The 19,329-nt window shown below is 47.9% G+C and overlaps 1 protein-coding gene across 1 annotated transcript in view; it reads right to left on the reverse strand.

Moving 5' to 3' along the window:
- LOC108579709 (transcription factor 12) overlaps positions 1-19,329 on the reverse strand; it is an 81,341-nt gene that overhangs the window by 50,279 nt on the left and 11,733 nt on the right. The window contains exons 3-5 of the mRNA XM_017943310.1: positions 18,633-18,903; positions 18,462-18,490; positions 18,117-18,161 (exon numbers count right to left, since the gene is read on the reverse strand). Of these exons, the coding sequence (XP_017798799.1) occupies positions 18,117-18,161; positions 18,462-18,490; positions 18,633-18,903 (345 nt within the window). The remainder of the gene's footprint in view (positions 1-18,116; positions 18,162-18,461; positions 18,491-18,632; positions 18,904-19,329) is intronic.

The raw sequence follows: 19,329 nt of genomic DNA on the forward strand, positions 1-19,329 counted from the left end.
ACGAAACGATATTCCGTTAGCCACTTACGTGAGCCGCTAATTTAAACGCTTAATTGCAAGTCCGCTTTTAGCGGAAAAATGAACGCGCTCGCGCCGCTAATTAAGTCTGGCCCAAAGAGAGATAACGCTTTCATAACGAACGCGGCCGGTTTTTGTTGTCGTATTTTTAAGTGGGCCGCCGCCACCGCCGCCGACGATGACTCGGCCAAGATTTTACGCCCGACAAAGCGCTGGAAAAAAGCTCTCCTACTCCTGCACGACCGTTTCAAAACGTTGCAAGTGCCGTACCGGATATGAGGAGGGCGAAGGGAGGAGCACGGACCGGAAATGGCTGGCCTAACCTCGGTCCGATCAAAAACTGGTTTCACCAGACGCTCGAAATCGGGATCACGAGGGAGCAAAAATGACGAGGAGGAAGGGAGAAAAGGGAGCAACCTCCGCCCTCTTGCACATCGATAGCCCATAAACGGTCTCTTAACGAATTTGCCACGCCATTGTTATCGCTATCTTTACGAGAATTATTATGTAATTAGATCGACCGTAATCCGGCCGGTAATAAGAAATGAGAGATAAATTCAACTCCGATTTTAATCGCGGTGTATTTTATACGTCCACGTCCACGACGACGACGAATTTGGAATCACCGTTCTCAGTTATAATTGGCGATTCGACGAAGCTCTATTGCACAAGTTTGAGGAATAATGAAGCAGCAGCTGTCGATTTAACGTCATTCAGGTAGAAGAGAGAGACTCGACGGGGGCAACCTGTTGTCTCGCGCGCGGTGACGTTCGTCTTTTGTAATTGTGATGCTTTTGTACTGCTCTCGAACGTTAATAAGCCGAAAGGGAGGCGAAGGAAACAGGTCGGGGCACAGAAATTCTTTGTCGCGCAAGAATTGCGCAACATCGAGAACGCCTAGATCCACTGAAATAACGCGCAATTGATCGATTCTCCTCCGTCTAGATCCGAAGAGAATACAACAAGAGGGAGAGAGAAAAGAACGTGGCCACAGTTGCGCCTAGCGCGCGAGTAAAACACGGTCCAGGAGCGAGCAAGAAGATTTATCGAACGACGGAACTTCCGGAGGCGCGATTAAGGAGAAATTAAAGTTCCAACTGGAAAAGGAGAACCGCTGCGACCAGTCCATAAGCCAGAGAGGATCTAGTGGCTGTGTGTGTGGACTGTACTGAAATAATGTACAGTGCCGTACAAAACGGCCAAGTGGAGGGAAGTGCGGGGGGATACACGGAACATCGAGGTTCTCTCTCTCTCTCTCTCCCTCTCTTTCTCTACCTCCTCGCCTCGCTCGCCGTCAGGGTGACAATGGTGTGCAAAGGAGATTAACAAACAGAATAAGCTAACGCATAATCGCATTATTTCTGGCTAAGCCGCATTTAAATTAGATAGAAATTCCATTTAACGAAACAATGCAGGGATGACGATGAGTCACTGCTGCCATACGAGTCGAAACAGACGAGTCCTCCCTCGGAGTTTCTGATATTCCTCGACGCCTTATTACGCGCACTGCCCTTCCCAATAGGATAAAATCTCTCTCTCTCTCTCCAAAGCTATCCGAAAGAGGAGGCTTTGGCAAACGTCTTGAGGAATTACGACGTCGTCCAACTATTCCTCTCTACAGCGAAGAAAGTTAGCAAGAATAAGTGTTCGTTGTAAAATTACCAAGCAGAGAAATTTCCAGCTGTGATCAAATTTGAAAATTCTCCAGCACCCTATCTGCGCGCAGTCGAAGAAAGAGAGAAAAGAAAGAAAGGGTGGCCGGCACAAAAAGAGCGAACGACCGACGTGCCCGCCCACGTGACGACGGCCATGTTCGTGACGTAATCCTGACGTCAGCGGGCCGATGGCGTGCTCAGCACGCTCCGTCGGCTACAGCAGAGAGAAAATCGTAAACGTGCCCCTATTTTCAATCGACGGACAATCGGATTTACAAGGGGAGGGAGGGAGATAGAGATAGAGATGGAGATAGAGATAGAGAGAGTGAGAGGCCGTGCACCGTGAAAAACTTCCAGATTGAAAAGGAACTCGTTTCCAACTGGCGCATCCGGTCCGACCGTTTCAACGAGAACGGATCAGCGCACCCCCGACGAGCAACGGAAACTGTTTCTCGAATCAAACTTTCCATCCTGACTAACTTCGACCCCAAACGAAGCGTAGAATCGTTTTCAAGATACAAAACGACCATATATACGTACATCGTATATATACGTGAATATCGTCCAAGGATTTTAATTTCGCCTAATCTTACCTGTGCACTACCACCGACGATCGACTGATAGGCCGATTGAAAGACGCTCCCTAACTGCGTCAAACTATCATCCTCCATCTGGAACATTATGTCCGCTCCTGGGGAACCGTTGTTGTTCAGATTGTTGTTGTTGTTATTTCCCATCAGCTTCTCCGTAGCGACGATGTCACGCAGTAACGTGTTCGACTGCATTCTGCGGTTACGTGGGATTTCTGGCAACGTGGGCGACGTTTCACCGCCGGTCGCGTTCGGTATCAAATCTTGGCGACGATCGCGTCTCGATACAGGCTATTTATCGCTCTCATCGTTCGTCAATGTGTACTACGTGTATCGACCCCTAACACCAACCTACCGAGCTAAAAGCCCTGTACGTTTCCACTCGAAATACACAACGTACCGTCGTCACGCACCTCGTTGTAGCATGTACGAATAACGAAAGGGGAAACAACGAATCCGAATAGCGTGTAAAACATAACAGGCACCATGGAATATTTTTCTACTCTTCGGACACAGACACGTCGTAACGCGTCTAACCACGTCAAAGTTATGGAAATTTTTCTCACTAGAGTCACCGACGACGACGCCGCGTGCCACGAGGACGCACCGCGTAGCCGCACTACGATTCACCCGCCCTCCCCCGCATCATCGTTCGCGCGGCGTCGCTTTTCGATCAGCTTTCGAACACCTGTTTGGTAAGCGAGACTTGAATATTCGTGGAAACCACGATTCTCGGAATATGTACGCCGTCGTCGAACGGAGAAAACCGTTGGAAATTCAAAACTCTCCCGGCTAACGAGCGTGTGGTAGTATTGTATCGTCCACGTTACCGTGCACTAAGTCCACGCGAAACACTTCGGTGTATAATACAGCTCACTGGACTGCTCACAAAACTTGATACAGTTCACTGTTTGGATTCACGACAGAGGAACTTGCGAAAGAAACCAGAGACCGATTGGAAGAAGACGGAGAGGGTTGAACGAATAAAGAAGACGAAGAACAGGGTAAGCGAGCTCCTTCCACTTCGGGGTACGCGACGAGACTGACGCTTCGCGAGGGGAGGCAGCTGCCCCACCACTCCCCTGCCGAACGAGTCTCGGTCCCCGCCAGTCTGGTTGGCTGGATCCCCACCACTAGGCCAGCGCGCGGCTAGCGATGGGTATTTGAATTTCTTTCCGCAGAGTTTTCGAACAAATTCCAAAAATTCTACTAATCTTTGTAAAAAAATAATGAAATAAAATAAACGTGAGTTAAAATACTCCATGCGTTCTTTATTACCTCTTCCTAATTAACAAAGACGCTTTAAATTTAACTATCACGAAATTATTTCTTAAAAAAAAAAAAAAAAATCTTTTCAAATGTTTTTATAACTTCCTTCCACCTTATATACAAAAATTATGCACAATTTTCTTTCGCTCGCTCTTCCTCATTGCTCCGCCAGTTTTTACTATAATTTCTACATCTCCCAATTATTTCAAAATCGTATTATTATCGTTCGACCCACTCTCGAAGGATTAAAGTAATATTTAAAAGACGACGAAACTCCGAGTTCCCACAGTCGCAAGTAATATTCGAAGATTCACTTCGGAGCTGTCGCTAGGCACGGGCCTCTCTCCCGGTCCCGGAGAGAAAGAGAGAAAGAGAGAGAGAGAGAGAATACGGCCTGTTCTCTCCTTTCCCCTGTGCCCCTGGTGTGTGCAGTGGTCGGGCCTGCAGCGGCGTTTCGGTTTAGCCTATCCCCTCGCCGCGTTCCCGGTGCTCGGCTCACAGGAAGCAACCCCTAGCGCGAAGGGCCAGCGTTTTTGCCCGCACAAGCCGCCACTCTCTCTCTCTGGTGTAGCAACGACAAGCCGTGCTACGAGTGTGGGTGGATGGCTCTCTGGCTCTCCGCCGGTTATGTACCAGGCCGAAAACATCGGTCCACTTGTTGAGTCGGAAAGAGAGCGAGAGAAAGAGAGAAAGAGAGCGAGGAAGAGTGGAGGCGCGCGCGCGCGTGCTCTCCTCTCTCGTGTTCTCCGTCTCTTTCTTTCGTGGTGCACACGCCAAAGTGCCGCGCTGCTCTGTGTGTTCCGCGAGACAAAAGCTGTGCGTTGCACACGAGCTGGAGGAACAAAGGTGGACGCGGGACGATTCGAAAACGAGGATCGCTTGCTGCGTATGGGACGAAGGATTGTATTCGTCGAGATTATATTCCACGGTGGAATCAGAAGACTCGACGCGGTGTAATTTTGGATTTTCATAAAAGATTCCGCAGATTCCTTGATGGAAGGTAAATCCTGCGACACGCTCGAAAAATAAACGATCGCCGTAGGTCCCAGTTAGCGGGAGAAGCCGGTACGAACATTAATTCTAAGAGCCGTACGCCGTGATGTTTCTGCGTGTTGAAGTGTCGCTAAACGATCTGTTAGGCGAAAATATCTTTATTCCGGAGGCAGGAAAGGCGGCAGGTTTCGGAAAATCTGTCTAGGAAGACAAACGAGACGGCTCGTGGCGCCAAAGGTAGGAGCTCGTTAGTTGGAAATTCGTGAGTAATTTTAGTGTCGTACCCACGCGACTGGCCAAAGGTATATAATTACCTAACCTCACCCGACCCAATCTAACCCACTTGGCAAACGAACGAGAGTTCCAGTTTTCCCGGACTGAAATCCGGATATGGCCAAGCCGAACGTCTATACGAGCAGGAAGAGAAAAAAAATAACAAGTTTCCCGGAGATATCGTTCCCGAGCATCGAGGGAGAGAGATAAAAACACACACAACTATCCGATCTCGCTAATTAGTTGCCAAAACCGTCTGATATTCTATGCTCTTTAATTGAAAGACTCGAAGCGAACAGTTGGTTAGTCGAAACTGAAACGTGTTCTGTTTGTCACGAGGTATATACACACTTCAGCAACACGCTCTTTAATTGAAAGACTCGAAGCGAACAGAGTTGGTTAGTCGAAACTGAAACGTGTTCTGTTTGTCACGAGGTATATACACACTTCAGCAACAACCAAGCGAATTGACATCAATCGTTGCCAAGACCTTTCTATTGGAGACACTTGATCCAAGTTTCGATCTCGAAACGGCGAACAGTTGGAAAGAATCGATGGATCCACGACGAGGATCTCGCGAAAGGGACAGGTACCACCAGTCCTCCGAGGGTTCTTCAACGTGAAAAACGTTTTTTTTTCTCTCTCTCTCTCCCCCGTCGCAGACAATGAAGATTCAACGATAAAGCGGTAAAAGGAAGAGACAAAAGGGTGGGTAAAGGGACTTGGAAGTCAAAATGAATGACCGTCTCTTGCGGAAATGCTTGTCGTCAGGTGTAAAGAAACGTTCAACGCCTATGGCTGGTACTGGCAGTAAAATAATTAAAACTGACAGGTACCAGTACCAAAACCCAAATGAAAATAAGCTACGAGTAACAATGGAACACCAGCAATGTACAGTTAGGGATGTTTTCGTTACCTGACCCCGTAAGAGGCCAGGAGAATCTCCTTATTTCCCGATAATGTGATTTTCCTCACCCAAAACCTGTCGATTTTTCAACCTTCGTGAAAAAGCCACGTTGATTGCTCTCGAACAAAAACGAATAATTAAATCAACCTCCTCCCGCGATTGTATACTTTACGATACCTCGACTAATCGTCTTTAGGTCGAGCGAAGAAAAAACGTTGGGTTAATTTCTCGAAAAGATTAATCTCTCGCCTGAATCACGATGCAGATCGAAAAAGTTGTCAAATTGGAAGATAAATAACGACGGTCGCTCGAACAAATAATTGCGTAATTCAGTTGATAAGCGGGTCTCAGACGCGGAGCCGTTTTAACGACAGATTTCGTCTTCGTTCGTGGCACGATGCAAGTCAGAATTTTACGTGCAAGGGCCACGGGGATTCCCTGGACTCCCGCGGTGGCACTTGCTGGCATTAATATGGCCGCTGTAAATCTCGAAAGGTACTTGTCGCGCCACTAGACCTACCTCGAGAGATCACTGGCATATGGTGGTGTTCCTGAATATCATATTCTTTTAGCCACCTTGCCTCGAGGGTCGTCGAATCGTAGCCTCGAGACACGAATGCTCGCACTTGGGAAAAAAGTGTACACCTAACCGTTACACCTCCCTTAGCAGGTTTGGAAATTAACCTGAATACTCTTATGGGACACCAGGTTGAAGAAGGGCTCGATGAATGGTTGACGGAAGGTGAGAGAGAGAGACAGAGAGAGAGAAAAAAAGGGGATCGAGGAATGGAAAAGAGACACGGTGTAACCTGGCTGCGAGGAGCGTTTCGTCATTGGCAACAGGCAACAAATAATTAGGTAACCTCGCCAGGCCAACTGTGTAAACTGTGCTCTCCTCGCGATCATCCGCGTCGTTCTCCTCTCGTCTCGTCCGATGTGTGAAGACATCCGAGTACAAGGAAGAAGAAGAAGAAGAAGACGAAGAAGAGGAGGAGGTGGAAGAGAAGGAGAAGGAGGAGGGAAGAAGCGGAGACGAGAAAGAAAGGTGGAGAGTCGTCGACCCGGACGCCTCTTCTCCTTCTTCTTCTGAGTCGTCTGAGTCGCATGGTCCCCGGCTCGAGCGTGGAAAAAAAAATCATAAGACCGCGGTCGTTGTCGGCTGATGCTCCTTGTCGAGCGTGTTCGCGAGGATCCGACAAAAAGCCTCGCCGGCAAGAAGACGGAACTCTCCTCCGTACCTCCGCTATGAGAGAGAGAGGAGCATCTCTCCCGGACTTGGTGGTTTTAATTAAGGTCGTTCTGTTTGAAAATCTTTCCAGGGACAATGGTTCCTGTTGAAAAGACACGGTGGCCCCTCCAGTTTGTTCCCCGGGAAAATATCCAAAAACCGTTACATCACACAGGGGAGAAAAAGAATCGTCGCGGAATACAAAGTTCCATAAAAGTGATTTAATTTCCCGGTACAACTCGTTCGAGCGCTATCGCGAGGGTGAATGGCTAAAAGGTAATAGTTAATAACAGCGCAGCTGAAAAGGGGGATTCGGTAATCCGCTTCTAATTTCTAAAACAAAGAGAGAGAGAGAGAGAGCGTGCCGAGGAAGGAACGAGAATACCGTGAGGAGAAACGAAAAGAGGCTGAGAGACGATAGGAGAGATAGAGAGAGAGAAATATTCTCTCGTTGAGGCAAACCCGAGATCCTGAGTTGGGTGGGCTCCGGAGGCAGGAGAGAGGGAAACGGTAAGGGTAGATGTGGAAAGAGGGCTGAAATTGGGGGCGGTCTGAGAGGAGGGGCGGCGGGGGGGGAGCAGGGTTCCACCCTGGAACACATTAACTGCAGGGCGACGGGGTATATAGAGATGGGTTGGGGGAGACGCCACTGGCGTAAGCTCAATGGAAAACGGGATTGCTCGAGAGAGAGAGCGTGGCAAGGAAAAGGGCTTAATCTGACCTTTCTTGCGAGTCACGGAGGTGTGTACTCGAGTATTGGCTCTAAACGTCGCTCCTCGACCGCTTATTACTCTTCCCTTCGAATATCGTCGGAGTGACTCTGAAAAGATGGCTTATCTCAAGCAGAACAAAGAGGAGATCATTTCTGAGAATAAAAAATGATTCGGGTGACATTGGAAATTTGCAAAGATACAGAGAGAGAGAGAGAGAGGTAGGAAGGACAATCGGCAATGGTTGGTACAGGTTAGTGGAGGAACTCTCCACTGAATGAGGAAATAAATCTCGATTACTGCTCTCGGTGGAACGCGGAACGCTGTTTACCCTGTTAATTAAGCCACTAACGAAGGGTCAATTTTCGATAGATTTATGCATCGTACGTAGAGAAGAGAAAAAATCACCGCGTGACTCCACGCGGTGGTACTTGCCTCTGTGCTTAGACTCTCGTCGTTAGCGAGACTCGATATCTAATCTATCTAATTAATTCTTTTTAATTCGCTCGTTCCCGGCCAACGGAGACGCAGAAGAACAAGCGGTCTCTCATTGTGAGATCCGCGAGATTAATCCCGATTAGCCTTAATCGAGGCTGTGCTAGCGGTGTATTTTCCCCTCCCCACGATCGATTCGTCCAAATATAGATCGACCTAACGAATCTCGATCGCGAGCCAGCGCGCACCATGTATCCCGGCACGTCGATCCCCTAGATCCCTCGTTTACCGCCAAGCGAAACACATAACATCGGGGAATATGTGCGCTTTATACAAGGATGAAGCCCGCCCTCCTAAAAAGGAGACGAAAGCCGACCACCATATCGAGAGAGACGTGTCTCTCGTTTGCTCGGTACGCGCCATTCCGTTTTCTTTCAACTCTCTTCAGCGCAGCTCGCGTGCTACCTCCACGTCTTATCGATCCTTCTCCTTCGCGGACAATTTTCATCGAGAAAAATCAATCATCCGGTGAAAACTCGAACCTTCCAACGAAAGGCTTTTGACAACGCTCGTACGACAGATTTAATCGACGCCGGAATTAAAAAATGCAAAGATCGAACAGGAGAATAATCTGAAAACGTAAAAGAAACTTGTTCTGTCGGGGTAACGGTGAAAGAACAGTGGGAAAATCGTCGAGTTCCTTCAGGCGATAGCTACGCCAATGCGAGACACTGAACGAGGGGTGGCAGGAGCACTAGTAGCGTAGTTAGGGGTGGCTCGGTAGGGATGCTTTAGGGTGAGATTTAGTACCAACCTCCGCCGCTTAGTCTACCCATCCCGGCTATAGTGTACGTCCCAAACTATAGTCGATACTCATGAGAAATATCAAACTACTGCAAAATATTGTCCCCGAAATTGATCGGTTCCCCGATTTTCCTTCGTCAGCGTACCGACCCGGGTAGTTCGATCGTCGTTTACCTCCCTTTTCGATGAGCCAAACTTCCAGACGCCGGACGAAATAACGCGGATCAACGGTGACCCGAGCCTCGTTTATCCGTGGGGGATTAAACTCAACTCGAGAAATCAATTCTCATGGTATTACCAGGCTGAATTACGTATCCCTGTATCAGAATTATTTCCCCCGAACCGACGTTAATCGAAACTTTGGCGAAACGAAAGAAAACGTACATAAAAAAAAAAAGAGAGAAAAAGGAAGATCGAAATGGACTGGATCGGGAGGAAAAATATTTAACAGGCCAAGAGAGAAGAAGCATCGTTCGCTGAGATACAGAAGGGAAGCGGAGGATACACAAGGTCGTACGGGAAACGTAGGTCGATCGTAATAAATTACCAGGAAAGTTGGATACACGCGAGCCCCGTGGTGACTGAGCTATACGGAGCAACGATGGTGTTATCCATCCTGGTTCACCCCACTTACTGTTATCTTATATGGCTGTACTTAGGCCACATTACCCGGATACGTAGAGCTACCTACACCCCGAAATTTCTATTAGTTCTGCAGAGGAGGAAACCACTCGACGAAATGGGACCCTCGTGTTTCTTAGGGGAGGAAGGAACATCGAGGAATCCGACGGCGGGGGGGAGAGAGAGAGAAAAGAAAGTACGATGTGTCAGCGGTTCGATCTTTATCCGAAAATCAGGGTATAATTCGAAGAAAGTTCGGTCGAGAAGAAATTATAATAGCCAGGCAAAAGGTCGAGCGTGGGTGAAACTTCTGCAGAGTGTCCAAGGGTAGTTTGGCAGGCGAGTTAGGCTAACTGCAGGATTCACGCGGATGTTTGGCCAACGTTTTCCCCGGCGGTAGTCGTTTCGGAGAGTTCGGAAGACGAGTCGAGCCACTTGGAACGAGGGGGAAACGAGGGATTGTAGCTCGTTCCGTGAGCGAGGACTCGGCCTAGGAAGCGAGAGAAGGAGGAAGAAACGAGCCAGAGGGGAAGAGAATCCTCGTAGAGAGGGAACAGGAGTCAAGTAAACTCGAGATCGGCGGCCTCTTTCATCCCTGAAACTTCAAAAGCCGGAGGAGTCGCGCCATATGCCACCCTTCGTGAACCTCTTCCCTGCTTTTTTCCTTTTTTTCTCTCTCTCTCTCTCTCTCTCTTCTCTCCTCCTTCGGCGATAATAAAATTCTAATCAGCCTTCGTCGATAGTTTTCCAAGATACCGTGGAGGGCGGGACACGCGTAAAATACACGAGAGAAAAGACTCGAGAAGAGGGTCAATCTCGAATGGATAGGGGAGGAAAAAAGAAGAAAAACGAAAAGAGAGGAAAAAATGGGAACGATTTTCGAGTCCGGCGAACTTGGAGTTCGGCCGCAATTACCATAAATCGACGCTCGCATTAACCATCTATGGGAACGAACGGGGACCATAAAAATAAAAAGATCCCTTCCTCCGAGGCTGGCTAGATGATAGAGTCTGAGAACGATTACCATTTTCAGACGGTGCGGGGAATTAATTTAACGACGCTGCCGCGACGCTGTTTCCACCGAATGAATTCAACTAAACGCGGGCAATATGAATGAATCTCATCTGTAAATCTCCAAGCAGGAGACGTGATACATAGTAAAGTGCTGAAATTGTAACGAATTGTGAAAGAAAAGATGTTAACCTTCCTATATATATATACGGGCATAATTTGTTCTTAAAAGGGTGGTCTGTAGGCATTATTCCGACATTCCAACAGGCTCGGTTTCTCCTCGGGAAAGAGGTTCGTCAGCCTTGGAATTCGATTTCCAGTTCGACCTGTACTTTTCCGCCTCTACCTTGTTAGCTTTCCGCCCTGCCAGTCTGCATTTTTCACGGAAGGGCGAAACGATCGACTGGACGCCCCTTTCGAGAACCTATTTCAGATCGAAATTGACACAGCGAGGAACAACGAAACGGTGGATTTTGGTGGAGAAGACGTTATATAGGTAGTTGAGCTTTTCGCCCGTGTTACAGTCGACAGATCATCGTGAGCCGTGGGGTAAACGTTTCGAGAGGAGGGGTGGCAAAGAAGCAGCACCGAATTTCACAGGCCGGTACGCCACAAATGAAGCACACTTGGGTGGTGCTCGATTTAGCTCGTATCATCCCGCACCCTCGGCCGGGCTGCACGCATCGTGCAAACACTGCCGCGTACGTAGAACAAACACACACACACGACTCAGTGTACACATGTAATTTTAGGGAATTATAGGTACATACGCCGACCTGGAATCTGGTGCAATTGCGCGTACTATCTCAAGAATATATCACGAGATATTCAACCGGTTCCACCGTCGGAAAATTATGAAACGAAAAGAAACAAACATTTGGTACATATTCACGTGCTTCTGCACACGAGTACCAACCCCTTTCAGTTCGCTCGACTTCGAGGGGACATGATCACCATCGAACCCCATAGACTTACGCAATCGTCCATCGTGTACACACACACATGTAGGTACCGAGTGTATCTTTACGCGAAAAGTACTCGAAAGTTTGAAACGGCCTACCAGAAGAATGATCGTGCCTCGTGTGTATGGGAGGGATGATCGAGATGAATCCATTTATCGTGATTGATATGTTAATTGGCGTGCAGTTCTCACCGCGGTCGTTAATCCCCCATGAAAACGATCGCGGGGTACACGTGAACCAGCCACTCGAGTCGAAAACCCCTGTGAAGCCACGTGACCTCGGCCAGGGGGTGAACGGATAGTGGCCACTCGAAATTTCGTGCCGGTCGAAGGTAATAGATTAATCTCGTACGTCGACGGCCAATGAGACTGGTTCGAGAGAAACGGACGGATCGTTAAATATCCTACACACACACACACGCACACACACGTGCACACAGCGGTGGAAAACTCAACCATCCATGGGATACACCGTATGGGCCAACGGTGTTCAACCCTTCGCAGGACAGACCGCGTCATCTCGTCCGTGTAATTACAGCGTCTTCCTTTCGTTCGGGTCAAGTTAAAAAGAGGAGAGACGGGGTACACGCGTAATGGAATAATTAACCAGGGGAGTAGACACTGTTTCGTCGTTTTTCGAGCGTAGGTACATACGTACGCATGCTATCGGAGGGATATAGAGACGTGAACCGAAAACAAGCTAAAGTTTTACGATTACAATTTCAACGAAAATCCCCGGGACGTTCATGGTACACTGGTAATTATTATTGATACATTCCCGGTAATAATCTCGACGACCCAATTAATACTATCGACATACCGATAGGCGCAGTTGCGATACACCCAATAATTTATCGCGATAATCCCACAATGACCGTAAACTATCGCTCACGCGTGCATTTTCGGCCGATCGCACGCCAGATATATACGTTCCGTGTCTTCCACGCCCAGCCGACTGTACATCCACGCTAATCTGAATCGGCAACGATAAAGCCCGATTTCCTATTGAAATTAACCTGTTCCAAAAATCATCATCTACGATTAACGTTCTCTGCCGCTCGTAGAGACGAGCGCGCGTTTTCCGCTCGCGATAACATTCAGAAATGTCACACGATAACCGTGCAATATTCTAATTACATATTTTAACAACGACCGTTCATCCTGTCCCAAAGAAACAACACGCTGAACGTGTCGATTTCACGATTCCCGCCCCTCAAAAAAAGAAAAAAAAAAAAAAAAAAAAAAAAAAAAAAAAAAAAAAAAAAAAACAAAAATCGTTCACCGTTTCAATTACGCGGCTTAACGACGCCCGATGTAACGAATTAAATTGGCGGGACCGAACAATAGACGAGAGAAAGAGAGAAAAAGAGAGAGAGAGTGGTCCTCGTACCGTTCGAAGCCAGAAAATATGTGTATAGATCATATCTCTTCTCTCTCCGGTTTATCCACGCCGATACAACCCCTCTCTCCGTCCCTTCGCTCGCCACCCGCCAACACGACCGCTCCTCCCCGTTCCCCTCGTCGGCGACGGGTGGTTTACCCGTTGTAAGTCGACAACTCACTCCATAAACCCGTGCTCTGCGCCGTGCTGTGTACTCTGTACACTGCGGCGAGTTTGCACGCCAACCGACAGAGAACGACATAACCAGAGGGAGAGGAAGAGAGATAGCTGGAGAAAGATCGACGAGGAAAGGTAAAGAAAAGAGGAAAGGGGATAAATACGATAACAGCCCCGAGATTCAACCCTATACCTTTTAGACTCGCGATACCCCCTTTAAGCAACCTGGAGGAACGAACGAGTCGAAAATAGCCGAAGAACCAGTTGGCTTGTTACATAGAAAGTGGAGGATCAGATAGGTTAATTTACGGCGAGAGTATGATAGTAAAGCACGAAAATGGAACACAATCGGGCCCAGTGTCCGATGGTTAAAATCGTTCCTACAGGAATTAAATGCTTGTAGGGTGTCTCTCGATAGGGTACCACTTTGCCTAGGAAGATAAGGAACGAGGGGTCTCTCTCAGAGTGCATTTACAGTTCGACGTCTCAGTTTACGAGGCACACCCGCGAAAAATCCCCGATTTCTAGTCACACGCTAGTACGTTACGTCAGCCCGGTGCGTATCCAATAATAGCATGTGTTCGAGAAAGAGGCGGCGCTCGTAAATTACGCAAAATTCTCAACATATTTCCGTCAAGAGCCGGCTCTAGCTTCGACTCGTCTAAATAGAACAGAGCCAAGAGAGAGCTGCGGCGATCCAGTGTGCAGCTTCTTCCCTCTGGATTTTCGGGCCGCGAGGAGGACTTTGAACAAAAGGTGCGACGAGGTAAAATAGCACGCAGCTAGGAAGGTAGGAAGGTAGGAAGGAAGGAAGGAAGGAAGGAAGGGGCCAGGCAAAGTGGCATAAAGAGAGAGGCGAGGCGAGAGTAAGCGAGGCGAGTGCAAGAGCCAAAGAGGAGGCACACTGGCTCGTGTGCTACCAGCAACAGGTGCCCGTCAAACAACGTTCAACGTCTCTAGCAAACCGTCTCCTCTTTCTCCCTCTCGAGCCCGCTGCCGCTGACCTTCCTCCCTTTTTCCTTTCTTTCTCCATTCCCTCTCTCTCTCCCTTTCCCGCATGCGATTCCTCCCGGTAATTGATTCGTTGACGAGACGGCCCCGTGCTCCCTGTCCAACCACCACCGATCTACAGATTCGCCAAACGGACAGCGCCCTTCTGAAATGATACCCGTCCTGTGTCTACTCGCGTGTCAGAAGGTTCTCTCGTGTCGCTTATCGGAGACAATAACGCGGCTAGCCGTAGTTTAGGTGCGACGAACGTTTGATCGATTCTAAAGAGTGTAATTTGGGAATGGTTGATCGAAAACTGACAAAAGAAACGAGGTTCAGCGCCCCAGCGTCCAAATCACCAAGGCTTCAAGTAGCGAACCGATCATTACCAAGCATGAGCTGCACGATTAAATAAATGATACAGCATTCTTCCGGCATGTTGGCCCCTGAAATCGAGAGAAACCGACGTCGTCGTTTCGTTCCCACTCACATACGAGACTCGTTTTCGTAGCTTTGTGGATTTTCTATAAGCGAGAGAAAGAGAGAGAGCGTGTACGGAGTCTGAAAAACTCGAACGCAAACGATAGCAGAGCCTAGGAATTATTTCTCTGTTCGGTTCGTAACACTCGGCTGACTCTCGAGTTATGCAGCCGATAAACGTCACTAAGGAGACAAATGAATATTGAAAATTGCTCGTAAAGCTGTTACTCTCTGTTTGACGATGTCTAGAGAAAAATCGTTGCTCGGTTCATTTATTCTCCACGCGCTATCGACCATGTCACGGAATAAGATCTAATAACCTAACCTTTAAAGTTATTCGACAAATGCAGCCTGAGGAATTTCTCGAATTTCCAAAGATTTCTCTCTCCCTCTCTCTCCTTCACGAAATTGGAGTTCTTCTTTTTCGTCTCGAATGTTACGAAACTCGCACGGAGAGCTACAAAAATAGCGACCTTAATGGCCGCAGTTGTAAACCTTCCGCGGGCCAAGAGATATTAAGAGGCAATTAAAAGCGGAGCCTCAAAAGTGGCTGTGCAGTTTAATTTCTTCGAAGAAAACACCTGCGTTGTTGCTGACGTCGTAAACTGGAATCGGGGAGCCCCGCGTTACCAATTTATCCGTCAATCAAAGTCCACCGATGCGCCTCTATCCGATCATTACGATTCCCACGTGCTCGCGAGCAATGCAATTTTCCATTTACACGTTGTCACAATCAAACAACACAACGAATTAACATGTTCATCGTCAACCACGAGTTAATCCTCCGAAACCGAAAGAAGAAGCCATAATTCTCCAGGCGCGTAATGCTCAGGAACGTGACAAATCGTGGGCGACACGAATGCGAAGAGAGAAAAAAAGGAGAAGCATCTGTCGCGTTGCTGCAAGTGAACGCACAGAAGCCCTGAAACGTGGATTGGGACAGACGGCTGATCGGATCAGAGATCATGATCCATCGAAAGTTTAAGGTGGTCCAGTGGTCCGCGCGAGTGCGTGCCACTTACACGGGAGCCTGGTTTCTTCGAGGCAGAGCCACGAAATTCCTCGAGGCCACGAATTAGCCAGTGAAGCCATTCGGGCAGCCATAGCGCGAGCCACGGAGAGGCGAACTGGAAGGGCTCCACGGTCTGGCGACTGTAGCACGCGACACCATATGGTCCCACGATACCCATGACCCCCCCCTATAACTCGCATACACGCTTTTCTTCGGAGATCTTAACCGAAATCAACGACACCGTCCGGACGTTAACGAAAACTTGATCAGATAACGAGGAGTCGAGGAATTCTTCCCTTTACGAGTACGTAAAGAAATGTGGAACGACGATGCTCTCTCTCGTTTCGTTCTATCGCTCCGTTTATTACGATCGATTACGATCGATTACGAGGAATTTTTATATTTACCGAGAGTATGAATCGTAATTTTTCTTCTTTTCTTGCTACAGATTTCATCGTTAAATAAAAATTGTTCGCCCATAGCGGGGTGTGGACGTTCTATTTCAGCCAGCAAGATAATATTTATATTTTGAGAAAGAAGCAGGGTTCCCTGTGTTTTCTTACGAACCACCATACCACTGGACACGGTCGAGAGACGTAGGAAAAAAAAAAAAGAAAGGGACGTTACGAAGGGACGGTGTGGTAACGATAAGTGAAACTCCCAACGGAGGCAAACGGGAATACGGGTTACAGCACCCTCGAGGACACTAGAACGCTCGTATCCTAATAGAAACGTAATCGCGTAGTCCTGCACGCTGAATAAATTATTAGCAGGCTTACGGTATGGTCGAGGGTTCGCGTAACACACCATATCGGCTGGATTAACGACGATCTGCACCGTGGGATAGTCGAGGATTTATTTGGCCGTGACTCTCCACGCTTATTTATTATTGTTCTGGCCCCATTACGCATTATTGCCTCGCGACTTTTCGCCATAACAGCGCGAACGATACTCTGTTGCCATGAAAATAATTACAGTATCACAGATGATGCATAGATTTTTTCTTTTTAATTAATTACCGATAACGCGCGTCTGCGTTGCTTCAGACCAAGGATCACGGTCAGATTAAATCATCTGCAGACACTTTGACGCGGCGCGATTAAAAAAAAAAAAGAAAAAGTAGAGAAAAAAATTACAATTTATTCGATTTGGATGTTATCGAAGCGATCGAAGCGATAAAATTGGAATCCACGTAATTGGTTAAGTCACGCGTCGCCGAAAAAGAAAACAATGAATCGTCATAATTAATCTTATCGATCGCTGGTATGGCAGAGGGGCGTTATCGAACTAATTTCCAGGGAAACGTCCAATCGCGTACTTTTAATCACCTGCTGGCCCTGAATCTTCCCGAGGCTTCGTGAAATTTTAGATATCGGTGACTGCTCGATAATTTTATCTCTGATTCGGTCGAAATAAGCACTCGAGAGTTATACAATTGTGAACGACATTGCATCGGTGGCGTGAATTTTTCAACGGATCGAGAGGGGAAACGAGAATCTTTCAACGAATGGAAATAATCGAGGGCGGGGGAAGGCGCGAAAACAACGGCCACGACCCTTTTCTGAGCACGCAGCCGACATATTTACCCCTGTTTACCCGGTAATCACGGAAATGGTAGTTTATTGACGAGACACGATGCGCCTCTGGAAATCGAATAGACTCCAAACAACTGGCTCACCACGGAGGCGAACGAGAAACGAAATTATAAACCTCGATTATTCCCCCGCTACAGATTTATCCTCCGATAAATCAGTTTAAGCGGATGCACGCGGGAGGAGAATTTAAACAGGTGCGAGAGTGTATTTGATCATCGAGAGGCAATTTGTTTTAGACTCTTTTTCTTTGCCACTCGAAGGAGAGTCACGAACGCGGATGACAAATATTTAACGTTCCCCTATCGATCGATATTATATTCCATTTACCGAAAGCCTGGTCTTTCGCTCGCACGTACTACGCGTGTCGTGTTTTCGTCGACTGCTGATTCCCCACGATGCAAACTCTATTATCCAGCAACGATAGGAACAGATACCGCGACAGATTTCACCCCCGTTTGCTTCTCACAAACTTCTTACCCATCCCGGTGTGTGTGTGTGTGTTCGTTAACGAGGAGATTAAAAGAACGAATGTCAAGGAATAAAAATCGCAGATCAATTTCAATGGATAAAAAACGAGGGGCGTGCGAGCAGCGTGGATTACGTTTCACGAGAAAACGACTCGAGATCTCCGAGAGTTTTATCCCGGAGCTGGACTGGTAAAATCATTATACTCTATATAACTCAGCTCGTAAAGATTACGATCACGAGCGGTCCCTGAGACCATCCGAGAGCGTCTTCCTCGAGAGCTCGCGAGAGAACTCTCTGCGAGAGGAAGGAGGAGGAGGAGGAGAGGATGAAGAGAGAGAGAGAGAGAGAGAGAGAGAAAACGTGTAATTTACGAGCTAACCTAATTCTATGGTTTTTCCGTCGGTGGCTTTTATCAATCGCGCGCCGCCACGGACTCGTAATATGGTCTCCGGTACGTTATCGAATCCCGATGTCGGGATAGGAAACACATTTACTAGCTGGCTGGCATGCGTTTATCGAATCTTTTCGAGTCACTCACCCAGTGCTGTGTTGTCACGACTTCGCCATCCGGTCCGTCGAGGGCCTGCTAAATAAACGGGCACAACATCAATTCTCTTTCTGAATTTGCGAAAACGAAAAAAAAAAGGTACCACATCAGCTAATTTCCCCATATCTAAACGTTAACCTTATCGATAAATCTGGACAACGGGAGACTAAAAGGGATCGAGTGTTAAATATCAGGGACATACGTTGACAAGTCACGATCAATTACATTACATTCGAAAAGAGAGACTAATTCCTTCTCATACTGGACAAGTTAAGCTCGTGAAACAAAAAGTCGGCAAAGATACGAGGCAGAAGAGATTTAGAAAAAGACACTTACGTCCTTCTTCCTCTTTACAGCTGCCGCACCTGAAACAATGAAAACGAGACACGGTCCCATTTGTTTAAACAATTCTCCACGAATTTCGGGATGAATAGAGAGAGAGAGTGTGTGTGTATGAGAGAGAGAGAGAGAGAGAGAGAGAAAAGAGAGGTTGAAGAGAAAACTGACCGGCTGTGGAATTTGGTAACCGTGCTCCGTTGGTGCCGGTGGGTGCTGCAGGGTTAGCAGCGGGGGTGGGCGTCCCCACGGAGGGCGGTACACCCCGGCTACCAAACGGGAAGTACGGCGAGTCCGGGGGGTAAGTGGCGCCCTCGACACCTCCACCGCCGCCACTTCCGCCACCACCCCCGCCGCCACCTCCACCGCCGCCTCCTCCGCCTCCCCCTGGCCCACCGCCTGGCCCTCCTGCACTAGGACCGAACGTTCCTCCGCCATACGTCTGGAAAACCAACATTTCCCTCCTTACTTCTATTCTAACCGGCGAATTTATCAACCTAAACCATCCATTTTCACCGGGGTTACTATTTCACTCGTGACACGATTTTCTCCCCCCTATCTGCCCCTCTCCGATAGTAGAAACTTATCAAAATGGAGAGAACATTAAAACTGTGCGATCGACGATGAACGACGAGGAATGAAAAACCCATAGCTGAATGTAAGGGACGAGTAACGACGATCGTCGAACGAGACACACGAGGAAGAAGGTGGACGAGAGCGAAAGAAACGAGAATGGAAGGCAGCTTCAATAAACCCACCAAAATCAATACTCCTTATCAGTCACGGTTTAACGACTGCCGATTAGATACTGCTCCCTGGCGCCATGAAAAAATCTCTGCTATCTTCTTCGTAGAAACCTCTCACCGAC

The sequence above is a fragment of the Habropoda laboriosa genome, unplaced genomic scaffold, assembly GCF_001263275.1.
Source record: "Habropoda laboriosa isolate 0110345459 unplaced genomic scaffold, ASM126327v1 scaffold33, whole genome shotgun sequence".
In the NCBI taxonomy this organism is placed as follows: domain Eukaryota; kingdom Metazoa; phylum Arthropoda; class Insecta; order Hymenoptera; family Apidae; genus Habropoda; species Habropoda laboriosa.